The following is a 12,778-nucleotide window of genomic DNA, read 5'->3' as shown; positions in this document are numbered from 1 at the left end:
TTAAATTGGTAGGACTGGAATTGTCATTATGCTTCTCATGCCTGAAGCCAAGAAGACATTCTAAAATTTGTTGTATAACCTGGGCTTGCAGCCTTATGTCTGCAATATGGAGAGCTTAAAAAAATAAAATACAACAACCAAAACCAACAACCCCCGAGAAAACAAAGAGGCCGGCATTACTGGTGTTTTTGTAGAATATGAAGTAAATAAGTAAGCAAGCAAACAAGTAACAATGTAATTACTGTAATATGGCTGCCCACAAAGGATGATTATTGATTTAATACACCCTAATTAAATTTTAAGAGCCATTAGTCAATTTTATCAGCAATATGCTACTATTTTACTCCTCAAATCCAGCTAATTGAATTAAAATGCTTCAAATGAGGATGAATTCTCAGGTAAGCAATTGACGAAATGCAATTTAATCTTCAGTTGTTTAAAACGTAACTGACTGTAAAATGCCTGTGAAATTCACTTTTCCTGGGCTTTGTATGCCACACGTTTGGACTGATGGATTGCTTTACTGGTAGCCAGTAAAATACATGGACATGATCAGTTTTCACAACTGGAAATTTTCATATCAGGTGGGTGAAGGGCCTTTCTTGGTCTCATTGCAGAAGACCATGTTACTTGGATGTTTTAATCTTTTAGTGCTTTGATTGTCTGTTTGGAAGACAGTACTGACAGTAATGTTGCTCGCTTTCTGGGACTCATTTGAATTGCTGATTTAGATTAAACTTTTATTTCTCACATCCAGCCCATTACAAGATAGTGGTTGGAGCTGGGGGTACTGCTCTTGGCCAAATTGTGTTGGGTCTGTGTATGAAATCCCACAATTCCTGCCCTTCTTGCACCACTTAGGATTGAGCTGTGCTATTCCTGCTGGTTTTTTGGTTTTTTTTAAAATGGTGAATTCTGTGCTTCTCACCTTAAAACTTATAAAGAATTGTTCTCCAAAGTCTGTGGCGTATGAATGCTGGACTATAAGGTTCTGTTGAATTCACGGCATGCACTCTGACTCCCCACCACTCCAGCTATTCTTTGTAACTCCTCTTTCAAAAAACTATTTCCTGAGATCTTAAATACTTAAATAGATCACTGAGTGATAATTTTTTTTTTTTTGCTCTCTCATATCGTGTCTTTTGGATCTCATCTTTTTCCGTTTAGCACAGGGGAAGAAAAAAAGCCTGTTTTATTTGTGAAGCAGAACAAATTTAGGAGATGGCAGTGACAATTTCCTGTTGATTCCCTCAACTGCTATCTCTGTTCTCATGTCATGATGTCCACAAGGCACTGAACAGAACTGGAAGACTAAAATAGGATTAAGTTTAAGACGCATCTGTGGAGTGAGCTAATTCAGAGAATCACAAAAAATCTCAAGTTGGAAGGGCCCCATAATGATCAAGTTGAACTTACTGTTTCTTGCAGGACTACCTAAAACTAAACCCTCTGACTAAAAGCTTCATCAATTATACTATTCTATTTCACACTAATCTGAAACAAGCATTGCTAGAGCATATTTATGCTTCCAGAAAAACACCTCTCCATTGCAGTGCCTTTTGATGCAAGTACCTTTCAATTCTTTGCAAAGGCTCCTGTGAAGAGTTACCCTGCTGAAGAAATTGGCCTTGCAGCAGTGACATGGAGAGCTGAATCTGTCCTGGTAGCTTTGAGCAGAGACTTCTTGCGTGGAAGGGGCGGTCAGTCACTGGCTGGTTCCACAGCCAGTCGCTGGGCAACCTTGTGCTGGGTGTTGCCATTGCAATTCTAAAGCCCTAGAATTCATGATAGTTTTTGTTCCACTACTTGGAATTCATCTTTTCTGTTGTTTTGGGTGCACAAGACTGCTAGAAAGACTTAACTCTGACAGTGATTCTTCTGTTTTGAAGAAGTTTGGTTTGGAGTGGACTGTTCGCAAGGGATTTTCAAAGTGTGCTGAGCTCCCATAAATTGTATTTGGCACTCAGGAGCATTAAGCACTTATGAAGATGCCTTTGTCCTTGTCCCAGACTGCTTGAATCTCCGCTTAGATGAATGTGATGCAGCACAGGGTAAGACAAACCATTCAGAGGGTAGAATACACTGACATCTGGTACAAAAATTTACCCTAATCTCATGCTGTAGTGGAAGATAGAGATAGGGAAGTGAATGAGAAAGTAATTAATATTTTATTGCTTAATAGGGTATAAGCAGTTCTTAATTTGGCTGTGGAATAGCATTGCTTTATCTCTCCATCCAATTAAGAGTCTAACCAGTCATATATTATGAAGAAACATTAACATGAGAGAGAAGTAATTAATCAACTTCAGGAGATCTGTCTTCATCAACCTTTCAACTAGATTGTTGCTAAGTAGGTACAAATCCTAAGTGTAAGAGGAGAGTTTAGTTCAATCACTCTGCAGACTGATGTTTTTGCAGAAGGAGAAGGACTTTGTAGTCTGGAAACCATCAATTGCTTCTCATAAAATAAAATTCATCTTGGTTTAAGTCAATAATAAAGCTCATACACCGTTTAAATCTGTATATATGGTGCTTGGTTAGGAGTAAAGCAGAGCCTACAGCTCCCCGGGCAATGGTTAAATACACCTTCAACAAGGAAAACTGCCACGGTGCTAGGATTTAGCCCCCAGTTAACTGCAAAGTGTGGCAGGAAGGCAGCTGTTAATTTTACTTCTTTAAGGTTAGTTTTTCCAGGCAAGATTTCAGTGATTGTTTTTTTCTCTCCTGTTTTCTTCCCTTGTATAATTCATCTGGTTGTATAATTTCCTTATATAATAATGTGAAGTATATGTATTTCCTTTTTACTGGATTCTTTCCTGTTTATAAAACCTGTAGAGATGGAATCAACCTGTTTCTTTTCTACCTAATTACATGTGGGTCTTAATTGTCATACTGAATTTTGTATTTCTAATGTTTAAAAAAAAAATTTAGGTTTGAGAATAGGTCAAGAGAATAAAGAGAAAATATTGCCGATATGCCAACTTGTCTGTAAATTAGGATTTTTCACTTAAAATGGAATGGCTAAGTTTTTGCATCGAATGCTTTAGACTTTAAGGTACTTGTCAGTTATGATGTGGATACTAACCCATGGTATCAGAAATTCTGAGCTATCTTGGGTTGGATCTATGAAGCTCCTACAGGAAGCTAGAGTTTCTGTGTAAGACTGGGTGCACACTGTGATGTTTTTAGCATTACATTTTTCAGTGGCGCACTGATTCAGTCACCTTTGCTATCTCTGCCGTGCATTGCAGAGGTTCTCTGGTGTTTATGCCATGGTCAAAGCACTCAATGTAGCAGAAAAATCTCTACAGCGTCACGACTCTGCTGTCAGTATAGCGATTTTTACCTTGTACTGGTGTTTCTCTCTGTCCTGTGAAGGCTGCCCTGCCACTTTTTGTCCACAGTGAATGTTCTGGGTAAACAAACTGCTCTCCCAGTAGTGTGTGATCTCCCCCTCCTTGTGGAGTCTTCCTAGACTCCTGTAATTAACTAAAGGGTGTTTGTACATAGCTGACTGGAGTGTTTACGCTGCTATTAAATTTATTGCAATAGCATCTGCCACTGCCTAATAACGTGAAGAATGGCAAACAGAAAATTTGGCTTAGCAGAGTGAACAGCGGAAGGGTAGAAGCTGGAGTAGTCAACAGCGTTCCAAAGCACGTCAGATGGTTTGTATGAAGAACAGATTTACTTCGAGCAGCAGATTTTAGAGGGAAGCAGTGAATTGGATTTCTACAAATCATCCCTGATAGCAGTTTGTGCTAGGACAGGTTACCAGTGTTCTGCAACTGCCATCATTTAATTTTGTCGTGTTGTATGTTCTGGAAGACACCTCAGCAAATGCATGCAAAACAGAGGAAGCTTAAACTAGCAGCTAAGATATTTTTAGCTGAGAGCTGAGTCTGCTGCAGAGACTATTGTTTTCCTTGCAGTCCCTCCACAGATTCCCTTTTCCTTTTCCAACCTGTATTAAGATCCGGTCCGCAAACTGAAAGCAGCATGTGTTCTTCCATCAGTGTCATTAAGCCTAGAGTTTCGCTGGCTGCCATTCCCATCAAGAGGGTCGTGCCATCTGTAGGTGTATCACTTCTTTCCCTTGTCCTCTACTTTCCAGCATTTGACATAATTGTGCTCACACCATTGTTACATTTGCCGTGGCATTAAACAGACATATATATATTAGCAAAACAGATTTTTCTATTAAAAAGTTAAATTTTACAGTATTCTTGCTGGGGCAAAGCGACGTTCTGAAGCAGAGCATGAACATTGTTTGTTCTGGTGATGTGTTTGTGGAGTTAAATGAATTCAGATGATTACAACAGAAAAAGTCATGCATACCATAAGGAAGGAAGAGGAAATGAGAACAGAATCTAAGTGAGGAACCTGTTGCTGAAAGATGTTATCAACACTATTTTCATCGCAAGTCCAAAGCATAGCACCATACATGCTACCGTGAAGACATTTAACTCTATCCTCACAAAAAACCACTGCAATATAAAAAACCTTGAGAAATACCTGTCTCTTGTACCACATTTCCTTGCTACATGTGCTCTTTAACACTATGTGCTGTACCTGCAAAGTGGTTGTCGTTCACTGTATCGTGCACAAGGCAGTGGCACTGATGTGAGAGGAGCTCTTTACAGAAAAAGAAGTAGAAAACATGGGGCAAGGCTAGAATTTATTGACTTTTATATATGGCTTAGTATCTGCAAATATGTTTCTTTCCTGGTGCTTTTGGATTGCCTTCATGTTTTTGTTTAATTTTTTTCCTCTGACCTCTTCTTATTTTTCTCCTTTAAATGATGAAATATGCGGGACAGGCACAACAATCTGTACCAAAGGAGCAAATTCTAGATGTTAAAAACTTATATTCAAAGCTGAAATTTGTTATTAAAGCCTTAGAAAAAGTAATTGTCTGTTTTTGAAACCTCCCAAATAAAAATGAATTTTAGTTCTGTAGTGAAAGTGGCATCACCTTCCATCTCTTTTGAGATGGAGAATGTCTGTTTGCACAGCCATTTAAAGCTGTCGTGGGAAGGAGTTTTCTTCCTGAAACTCATCATTTGCCAGTCACGTTGTAATTCATATAACTGTGTACGCAAGTACTTCAGAAGGCTGGTGTGTGTGCTTGCTTTTACCTCCTGCACTCCTGAGAGCTCACAGGTTCTTCCCAAGGCAATGCGTGATGGCTGCCTTGCCTCAAGAATTACTCTCCCTACAAGCTATTGCACATAATACTTCTTCCGTAATACACTGAAAGCGGTTAATAGCTGTGACCTAAGCTCTTTGGAAGCACAACAGTCTGTGAATTGCCTTAGAAGGGATTGAGAGCCCTGTGTTCCCATCCCAGCTCTGTTGGTGGGCTGGTACCCTTGAGCTTCCATTTCTGTAGTGGTGGCTGGATGGAAAAAGTGTTTACCCTCCATGGTAGAAACAACCTGAGTGCTGTAGGAGACCTTTATCGAAATGAAAAGCCCTTCTCTGCTCATATCCTTGTATGTCTGTATTTTAGGTTTTGGTAATTAGATCTGAGAAAATCCCTTTGTACTTGCAACTTTCCTTGGGCAGGTGGACTGTGGGAGTGAACAGAAGTACAGAGACGTTCTTAAAAACACTGCTAATTAAATATTTGGAATAAGGATCTATTTTGTGTTGCTAGGTAGGAGAATTCTTAGTTATTTAGATATTCAGTGGCTAACGCTACAGGTAATCAAATAGATTCCTAGCTACAATTATTGCTTATGATGCCTTTCTTGAAATTAAGAGTAAAACTGTTTTCTAGACTATTTTGATGAATAGAATAGAGTAGTTTTCACACATGCCGAGCTATTCCCACTGAAGCCAGTGGGAGTTTTAGAAATCAGTAGAGAGGTCAGTTGTAAAATATCTACTGCAGTACAGTAGAAAAAGTGAAGATCTTGACGTTCATCTAGAACAATCGTGTTCCGCACAGCATTTTTTTCCTTTTGCAGGTGAAGAGTCTACATTTTGCTCATCCGGCTTTCTACAGGAAAAACAACGTGAGTTGAAGTTTTGATTTTAACTTATACCAAGGCTACTTAACAACAAGAGATATTATGGAACAGAAATGTTAACCAGCACAGGTCTGGCGTTATGTTATGTTGAGAAGGGAGATGGGTGTTGAGGGACCAGGGTTCTTTTGAGTTTTGTTTTAAATGTATTTACGTTTAATGTGGATTATGAAAATGTACCAAGAAAGTGTCTGTAATACTATTTAATTCATTAGGTTGTGCCTTATAGCATTGACAAGAGTGGCAAAGGTGGAACATCAGAGAGTGAAGCTGCTGCTGTACATTATAGCTCATACAGGGAGTACAGTGTGGCTTGTTTTGGAGCATGGAAGCCTTCAGGGCTTTGTGCCCTGGACGTCCTTCTCCCATCTCTGCTTAAGGAGGTACACAAAGCATTGCTGTTAAAGTTTCTGAGTGCTATAGGAATGAAGTGTGACACCTGGCATTGTTGTTGTTCTTTTGCTGCTGGTGGAGCAGAGGAGTGCATTCACTTGTTACTGTGCTGTTGATCTTCCTGTGCTTTTGTATTGCTTGCTAAAGAGAGCAAATTGGCTTATACAAATGAGTTGGGTTAATGAGGGTGTTCTATTTCATCATAGTTTTCTTTGGGAGCAAGTGTCAGTTGCCCTCATTGAGTTCACAGTGAAATGTCTGTTTACTATTCCTGCAGCTATGTTCATAAGCATATGCTATCACACTGTGCCAGCTCCTTCCTCTTGGAAATCCTGCATTGCTCAGCTCATCTGGCCTGATGTGAGAACTGGAGCTGAGGAGCACTTGGAGTCTGGATCCTCAGCTAAACCCTGTGTGTTGCTTCTGCTCCCAGCGCTCCATAGCAGTCATGTACAAGATCTGGTGGTGCTTGTGAGACTCATTCAGTGCAGAAACAGTGTGGAAGTGAGCGCAGGCACTCTCTCGTGTTGTGGTTTCCAGAACAGGATTGGGCTCAGTGATGAGTGCCATTATTTTCCTGTAAACAGTGCAGTTTGTGAAGCTGCATCTGCAGTGTATTACAATATTCTTTATCATTTGTTAATAGAAAGCATATGTTATGGCCTTCATGGGAACATATTTCTCATGACGGATTTGTCATTATAAACGGCTGGTAATAGCACAGCAGATGGCAAGAAACGGTATCATTTCTCATGGGAGTGCAATAATGGAAATAACAGTTTTCTTTGGGGACTGTCACCACCTTGTGCTTTGTGTCTAAAGCAAGTTCTCTTGGTTTTACTTTAAATTCTTCCCTAAATAACATCACAAAATACTAGAGCTGTTAGAAATTCTCTGGGGGGGAGAAAAAAGTGGATCTGACTTGATTCTTAGTACAGGTTTGTTCTGTACTTAGAAGTTTGGAAATGATCACGTAAAATCCTTTTCTCCTAGCTTCAGGGTACTTATTTTTTTGTCACGGATTGAACTGATGCTTTTCATGGCTGGTTTGGGCTACTGAATCACTGTTGGAGCTTTTTGTTTCACCTGGCTCTCCTCTCCTCCTGATGTATGGTCTTGAGATCCAGTACACTCCACATGAAGAGACTTTGGGCAATTAGTTATTTCAGGCAGCATTTTTTATATATACCAACTTCAGTGGGAATTTGAGTCCAAAACAATCCCTGCCAGAGACGCTGGTTCATTGGTTTCGGCCGTAGCAGTGTATGTTTCTTTCTTCAGAAATACTTGGTAAATCTTCTCCCTAGTGATTAAATCAGCTGCCTCAGGTGGCTGGCACTGTTCTGGATATTGACTGCTACACTGAAAAGCAGTATAATTTCTGTCATGTGGTTGCATTTAATTTAAGATGATGAGCTGTCTTCCTTATGGTTCAGCATCTGATCAGCAATAGGTAGATGTCAGTCCCTGTTTTCACTCACCTCTTTCACTTTATGTTGCTTTGGTACCCCACTAAGAGCTATTTCACTGCTTGAGGTGGTTCTCAATGAGCTGATACATGGGCTAGTGGCTGTCCTGACAGAAAGTCCTTAATATTTCCTGCTTTTTTTTTTTTTTTTATAATGCAGCCTTATGTTTTAAATGTTCTCCATGGATGATCTCCCAGATCGCCCAGTTCCAAGATGGAACTTTAAATTTCATGCTGTTGATAAAGTTTTTTAGTAACGAGTCCACCGTTTCCTCATGATAGTTGAGCACCCACTAGCTGGGCTGAGGAAGCGTCTCGGAAAAAAGATACTGGTATTTTGCATTCTGACCTGTAGCATGCAGGAAACCAATGCAGTGATATCTCAACAGCATGAAGAATTCGTTCTGCTCAGTAATAGCAGCCAGAGCTGTGTATGGTGGCTCAGCAGCTGTGTCCAGGTTGAGCTTTCCAAGCGTTATGCTCCCAGGAGAACCTTGAAACAAATGCTGGGGTTTTGAAAGCTCTCAGTGTGTTTGGAGACGTGGTTTCTTTTGTAAACCTAGGCATGAAGACAGCAGTTGGAACAGCCCCCACTACTGACCCCTTAGCTTGAGTGCCTGTGGAGGAGCTGACCTTCTTGAGGAAGAAGATTTCAGCGTGTTCTCCTGTTCAGCATATCTAATTTCCCTGTGCCAGATTGAAGAAGCCTAGCAGACTCTGTAGCTGGTGTATTTGCAGGTTAATTAAAAAACAAGACCAAACAAATGAACAGAAAGTTTTTAGCCTTATCCCACCCTGACCTTTCCTGACTGCATCGCTGGCTTTTATATGTAAGCTATTACAACCCACTAGTTTCTGACTCTGTATGGGATTTGAGTACCTTTTTTGTTACTGTAATTTACATAATGATACAATTAGCATAAATTGGTATAATCATGGTATGAATCAAGACAGCTGGAAAAATCTGTAAAATGTTGATAGTGTCATCAGAGAGGTTCAGTCCAGCAAAACCATGTTATTATTTTACCTCATTAAGGCCCTTCCAGTAAATAATAAAACACATAATTTCTCTGTAATCAGTTTCATTTCAGTGCCTGATTGAATTTCTGCCATTTTCTCCAGTGGGTCAGGCTGTCCATTTCTGGCTTTGACAGCGCGCTGGCTGCTGAATAGCCTTACCCTTTCTATTGTCATCATGACAGAGAAAGTCCCGCTGTTGTTTAAGTCTCTTGTATTTAACTTAGACAATAAAACTGAACCTATGTAGACCCAAAATTTGATTATATTCCAAAATACGCCATCAGTCTTTTGGAGTAGAGGCATGTGTTGATCCTCTTGCAGACGCCACACAGTCCCCCTACCCTTCATGCTTTGGATTCAGGCAAGTTTCTCTCTTTGGGCAACACAGAAGATCTCTCCATTGAAATTCCTGACTTGTGCTGCAAAGCAGCAAGAAAACACCTGGCTTGCATTTGCTTTTTTTTTTTTTGTTTTTAAGGTCTCCTCATTCTTTTCATGTTAAAACTGCACTTCCAGGTGCAGATTTTGAAAACAAGACGGTTTACCTTTTGGCATTATTGCAGCCTGAACTTTTATCAGTGTTTTGAGGACAGTTGAACTCTGCACATTGATATGTCTGAAAGAAAAGAATACCTTGTGTGCTTGCATAGACTGGTCTGATCATCATTTATGTAATCTCTCATACTCTTAAGTTGATATCATGCCTTTTTCTTCCTTTTTCTTAGCTGAAGTGAGAAAATTAAAGGAGCTCAGTGTTATGATAGAGGATGACTTCAACAATAAGATAGAAATTGTGATTAAAACAAAGCCTAGAATCCTAATGTCCCGTTCTCTGTGACATTTGCGTGTGTGAAGCAAGGTACTATCCTGCAACCTGACTTCTGACGCATTAAAGAAGAAGAAAACCACTCTCTCTGCTTTCTAAAAGCATATTTTTAGAACAAGGTTTTCAAAGGAACAGCACACAATCCCAGGAAATGTTTTGTCTGGTGTGTTGTGCTGTGTAGGAACCGAAGAGGTTAGTGAGCATGTGGCAAGGAGTCCTGGGTTTCCTATTTAAGTATTTTCTTGAAGATAGATATTGCGGTTCAGGATGAGGTGGTGCCTCATGGCCCTGAATAATCCTTTTCCATGACATAAAACTAATGTTTCTGTGCTGCTGGTTCTGTTGTGAGCTTAAGTGTAAAAAACCTGACACTTTCATATGATGGCCTTCGGGGAAAAGTGAGTTCTAAACAGGCTTTTGGAAACAACACTTTTAGTTAGAAGCAGTTTTAAATTGCAGCGACTTCCACAAAGCAACAGCATTTGGTGGAAGTTCAGGCTTTATGGGTGTGTGGTGTTGCTGTTGGGTTTGTTTTCTGGTGTTTTGGGGTTTGTTGTTGTATGGTTTTTTTTTATACAAGTATTAAATGATGAATCCCTTAAGTTCTTGGCCACCAGAAAGACACGAATAATCACCATGCTTTTAAATAGAGTGAAATGTAGCCACAGAGGTCACATGAATTTATAGTGTTTATAAGGAATAATAGTGATAGAATCTGCTGAAGAATTAGCTCTCAATCCTGATGCAGAAGACGAGAGAGTGTTTGAAATGTGTTTTGGACTAAATTCAGTGCTTTTAGAATAACCTGGCAAGACCCCACTTAATCTGTGTTCTTGGTGAGGTGAAAATTAGAGTCCTCTCTCTTAGGATCTGGCAGGCTGCCTGCAAACACACGGCAAATGGAGTGGAACCACAAACAGAGGGTGAACTCAGAATGCCAAAAAAAAAAGTTAACTGAGTCATCTAGAGCATTATGGGATGCATTTGTTTTCCTCTTAACACGCTGGAAGAAAACGTGTTTAAATCCAGAAAGCTGGCAGTGAACTACTTTGGTGTTATTATTCAGTATTATCCTCTCTCATTAACTCCCCAAACTCGTATCGGTCATGGAGGGATGAAGACCTCCCAGTTTTTCTCAGAACAGCTAACCCTTCTGAGTAGAGTTTTAAGGCTGCAACACTGCAGTCAGCTGAAGTTTGAAATTACAAATTGCTGGTGTTGACGTTCAGAAGGGTTTCAAAGCCACCTCCTCCCAGGAGAGGGAGGAGGAGTTGTTACAGAGATTGGGGGATTCACATCTTCTCTGGAGTTTCATCGCTGCAGAAGGGAAAAGCACATTTGCTCTCCCTGAAGAACTGACCCCCATGACTTCAGCTGAAGTAATTCCCCTTCAGTGAGGTGTTGCAATATTTAATTTCTCTATTTAAGTCCACTGAGGTATAGGAATAAAAGGTGTTCTCTGAGGACAGCCTGGCACTTCTTGTTTGTAATTGTTTTTCTTTAAATGAAAGAGTGGCAGAGTTTGGCCATGCCATAGTTGTCATAAAGAACTTTTCCTGGTCTCATGTATAAATGTGACAATGAAGCAGACAACACTGCGGGTCAGATTTCATCCTACAGCTGTTTCCTAGGTAACTACCACATGTGGCTGTAGAAGGAAGACCACGTTATAGAGAGACCAGGAAGATCCTGCAGCAATTCTCTTCAGTGACCAAGGAAACACAATGCAAGGGGGAAAAAAGTGGATAGTGCTGTATCATCTGAATTGTGGGGCATCAACCATGTCTCTAGAAAGCCTATTTCAGTGTTTGACATCTCTCCAAAGAATTCAACCCCCTGCTTCCTAAATTTTGCTTCCCAAGGCCAGACAGTGGACAGTCTCATGATCTTAAATCTGGTATTGGGAACGTCCACCACTTCCAGCAGGTTGCTGGCCAACCAGCCTGCCTGAGAAGCAATCGCAAGCCTCTTCGGGTCTGTTTGGTTATACTCCAAAGTCCATGCAGAGACTTTTGTTGTTGTATTTGTAAGAAAGGATGTTGCACCCATGATCCTGTTGTGAAAAGGCATTAGCAAAGTACTGTGTTCTTTTGCAATGTCAGTTCCTATTTTTCAGGTTAAAAGATTTTTTTGAGGAGCAACTATCCTTTGTTCTGTTGTCTGTTACTCCTGGTGTGTGTCCTGGTAGTGGAGCACTGTGATTACTTCTGGGACCACCCTAGGTAGACACAGAAGGTTGTGGAAAAGTGGTATCCTCAAGGTATTTTGAGAACTTGCCTATTTAGAGGTGTTCAGTGCCATTTAAGACATACTAGAGCATCTAAAGTATCTGTATGAGACAAGCAGAGATGATGCAGAACTTCAGCTGACCTGTTTTAACACTGCTCCAGAGAGGCACCACCAGGAGCTATACCAATAATACACACCTCTGTTAAGAACAGAAGAACCTCTGATATGTAGGGCTGCAAGAAACCTTGTCTATTCTGCTTGTCCATAAGATTTTCTGTGAACAGATCTTTCTGTCTTAAAACTAGAAATGTGCCTTACCTCCACAGATGTCTGTAAAAGATGAGGCAGCCAAATACTTATGTGATCAATTATGTCTCTTTTCCTTTCAGGTGAATTATATAGAGCCTCTTTAAGAAAACAAAGGTTGCCAGCCCAAGGCAGCATTGAAATACACGAGGACAATGAGGTGAGATTGTTTCCCACAACAAGCTGCACTGATTTCCAAGGAGCAGATGTGGAAATACTCTCATATTGTATTATGGAATTATAAATGCTTTTGGTGACTTAGTGTGTCCTTCCTTTCCATGTTGAGGAGGTGCACATGCAATCACTGAAAACCCTCACAAGATGTTCAAAATGTTTTTCCAGTCTCAAGTAGAAAATATCTTCATTATTCTACGGAGCATGCTGATTATTTCCTGTGAATGCACGTGTTCGCATATTCATAAATGTATTTGTGTTTTACGGATATCATCAGTGATACTTTTTTTTACTCTTTCAGTAAATATCTGGATAAGTTAGCTCCATTTT

At 40.2% G+C, this 12,778-nt stretch overlaps 1 protein-coding gene across 4 annotated transcripts in view; it reads left to right on the top strand.

The window, feature by feature from the left end:
* Positions 1-12,778, top strand: part of PITPNM3 (PITPNM family member 3) — an 89,144-nt gene that overhangs the window by 38,023 nt on the left and 38,343 nt on the right. For 3 of the 4 annotated variants that reach the window (XM_069874206.1, XM_069874204.1, XM_069874207.1), the window contains 2 exons: positions 5,973-6,020; positions 12,358-12,434. In XM_069874206.1, coding sequence (XP_069730307.1) covers positions 5,973-6,020; positions 12,358-12,434 — 125 coding nt within the window. The remainder of the gene's footprint in view (positions 1-5,972; positions 6,021-12,357; positions 12,435-12,778) is intronic. The other variant, XM_069874205.1, reaches the window with a different exon arrangement.

This window comes from Phaenicophaeus curvirostris, chromosome 21 (genome assembly GCF_032191515.1).
Source record: "Phaenicophaeus curvirostris isolate KB17595 chromosome 21, BPBGC_Pcur_1.0, whole genome shotgun sequence".
NCBI lineage: Eukaryota > Metazoa > Chordata > Aves > Cuculiformes > Cuculidae > Phaenicophaeus > Phaenicophaeus curvirostris.
The sequence above is the reverse complement of the archived record's forward strand: the minus strand, read 5'-3'. Positions and strand labels throughout refer to the sequence as shown.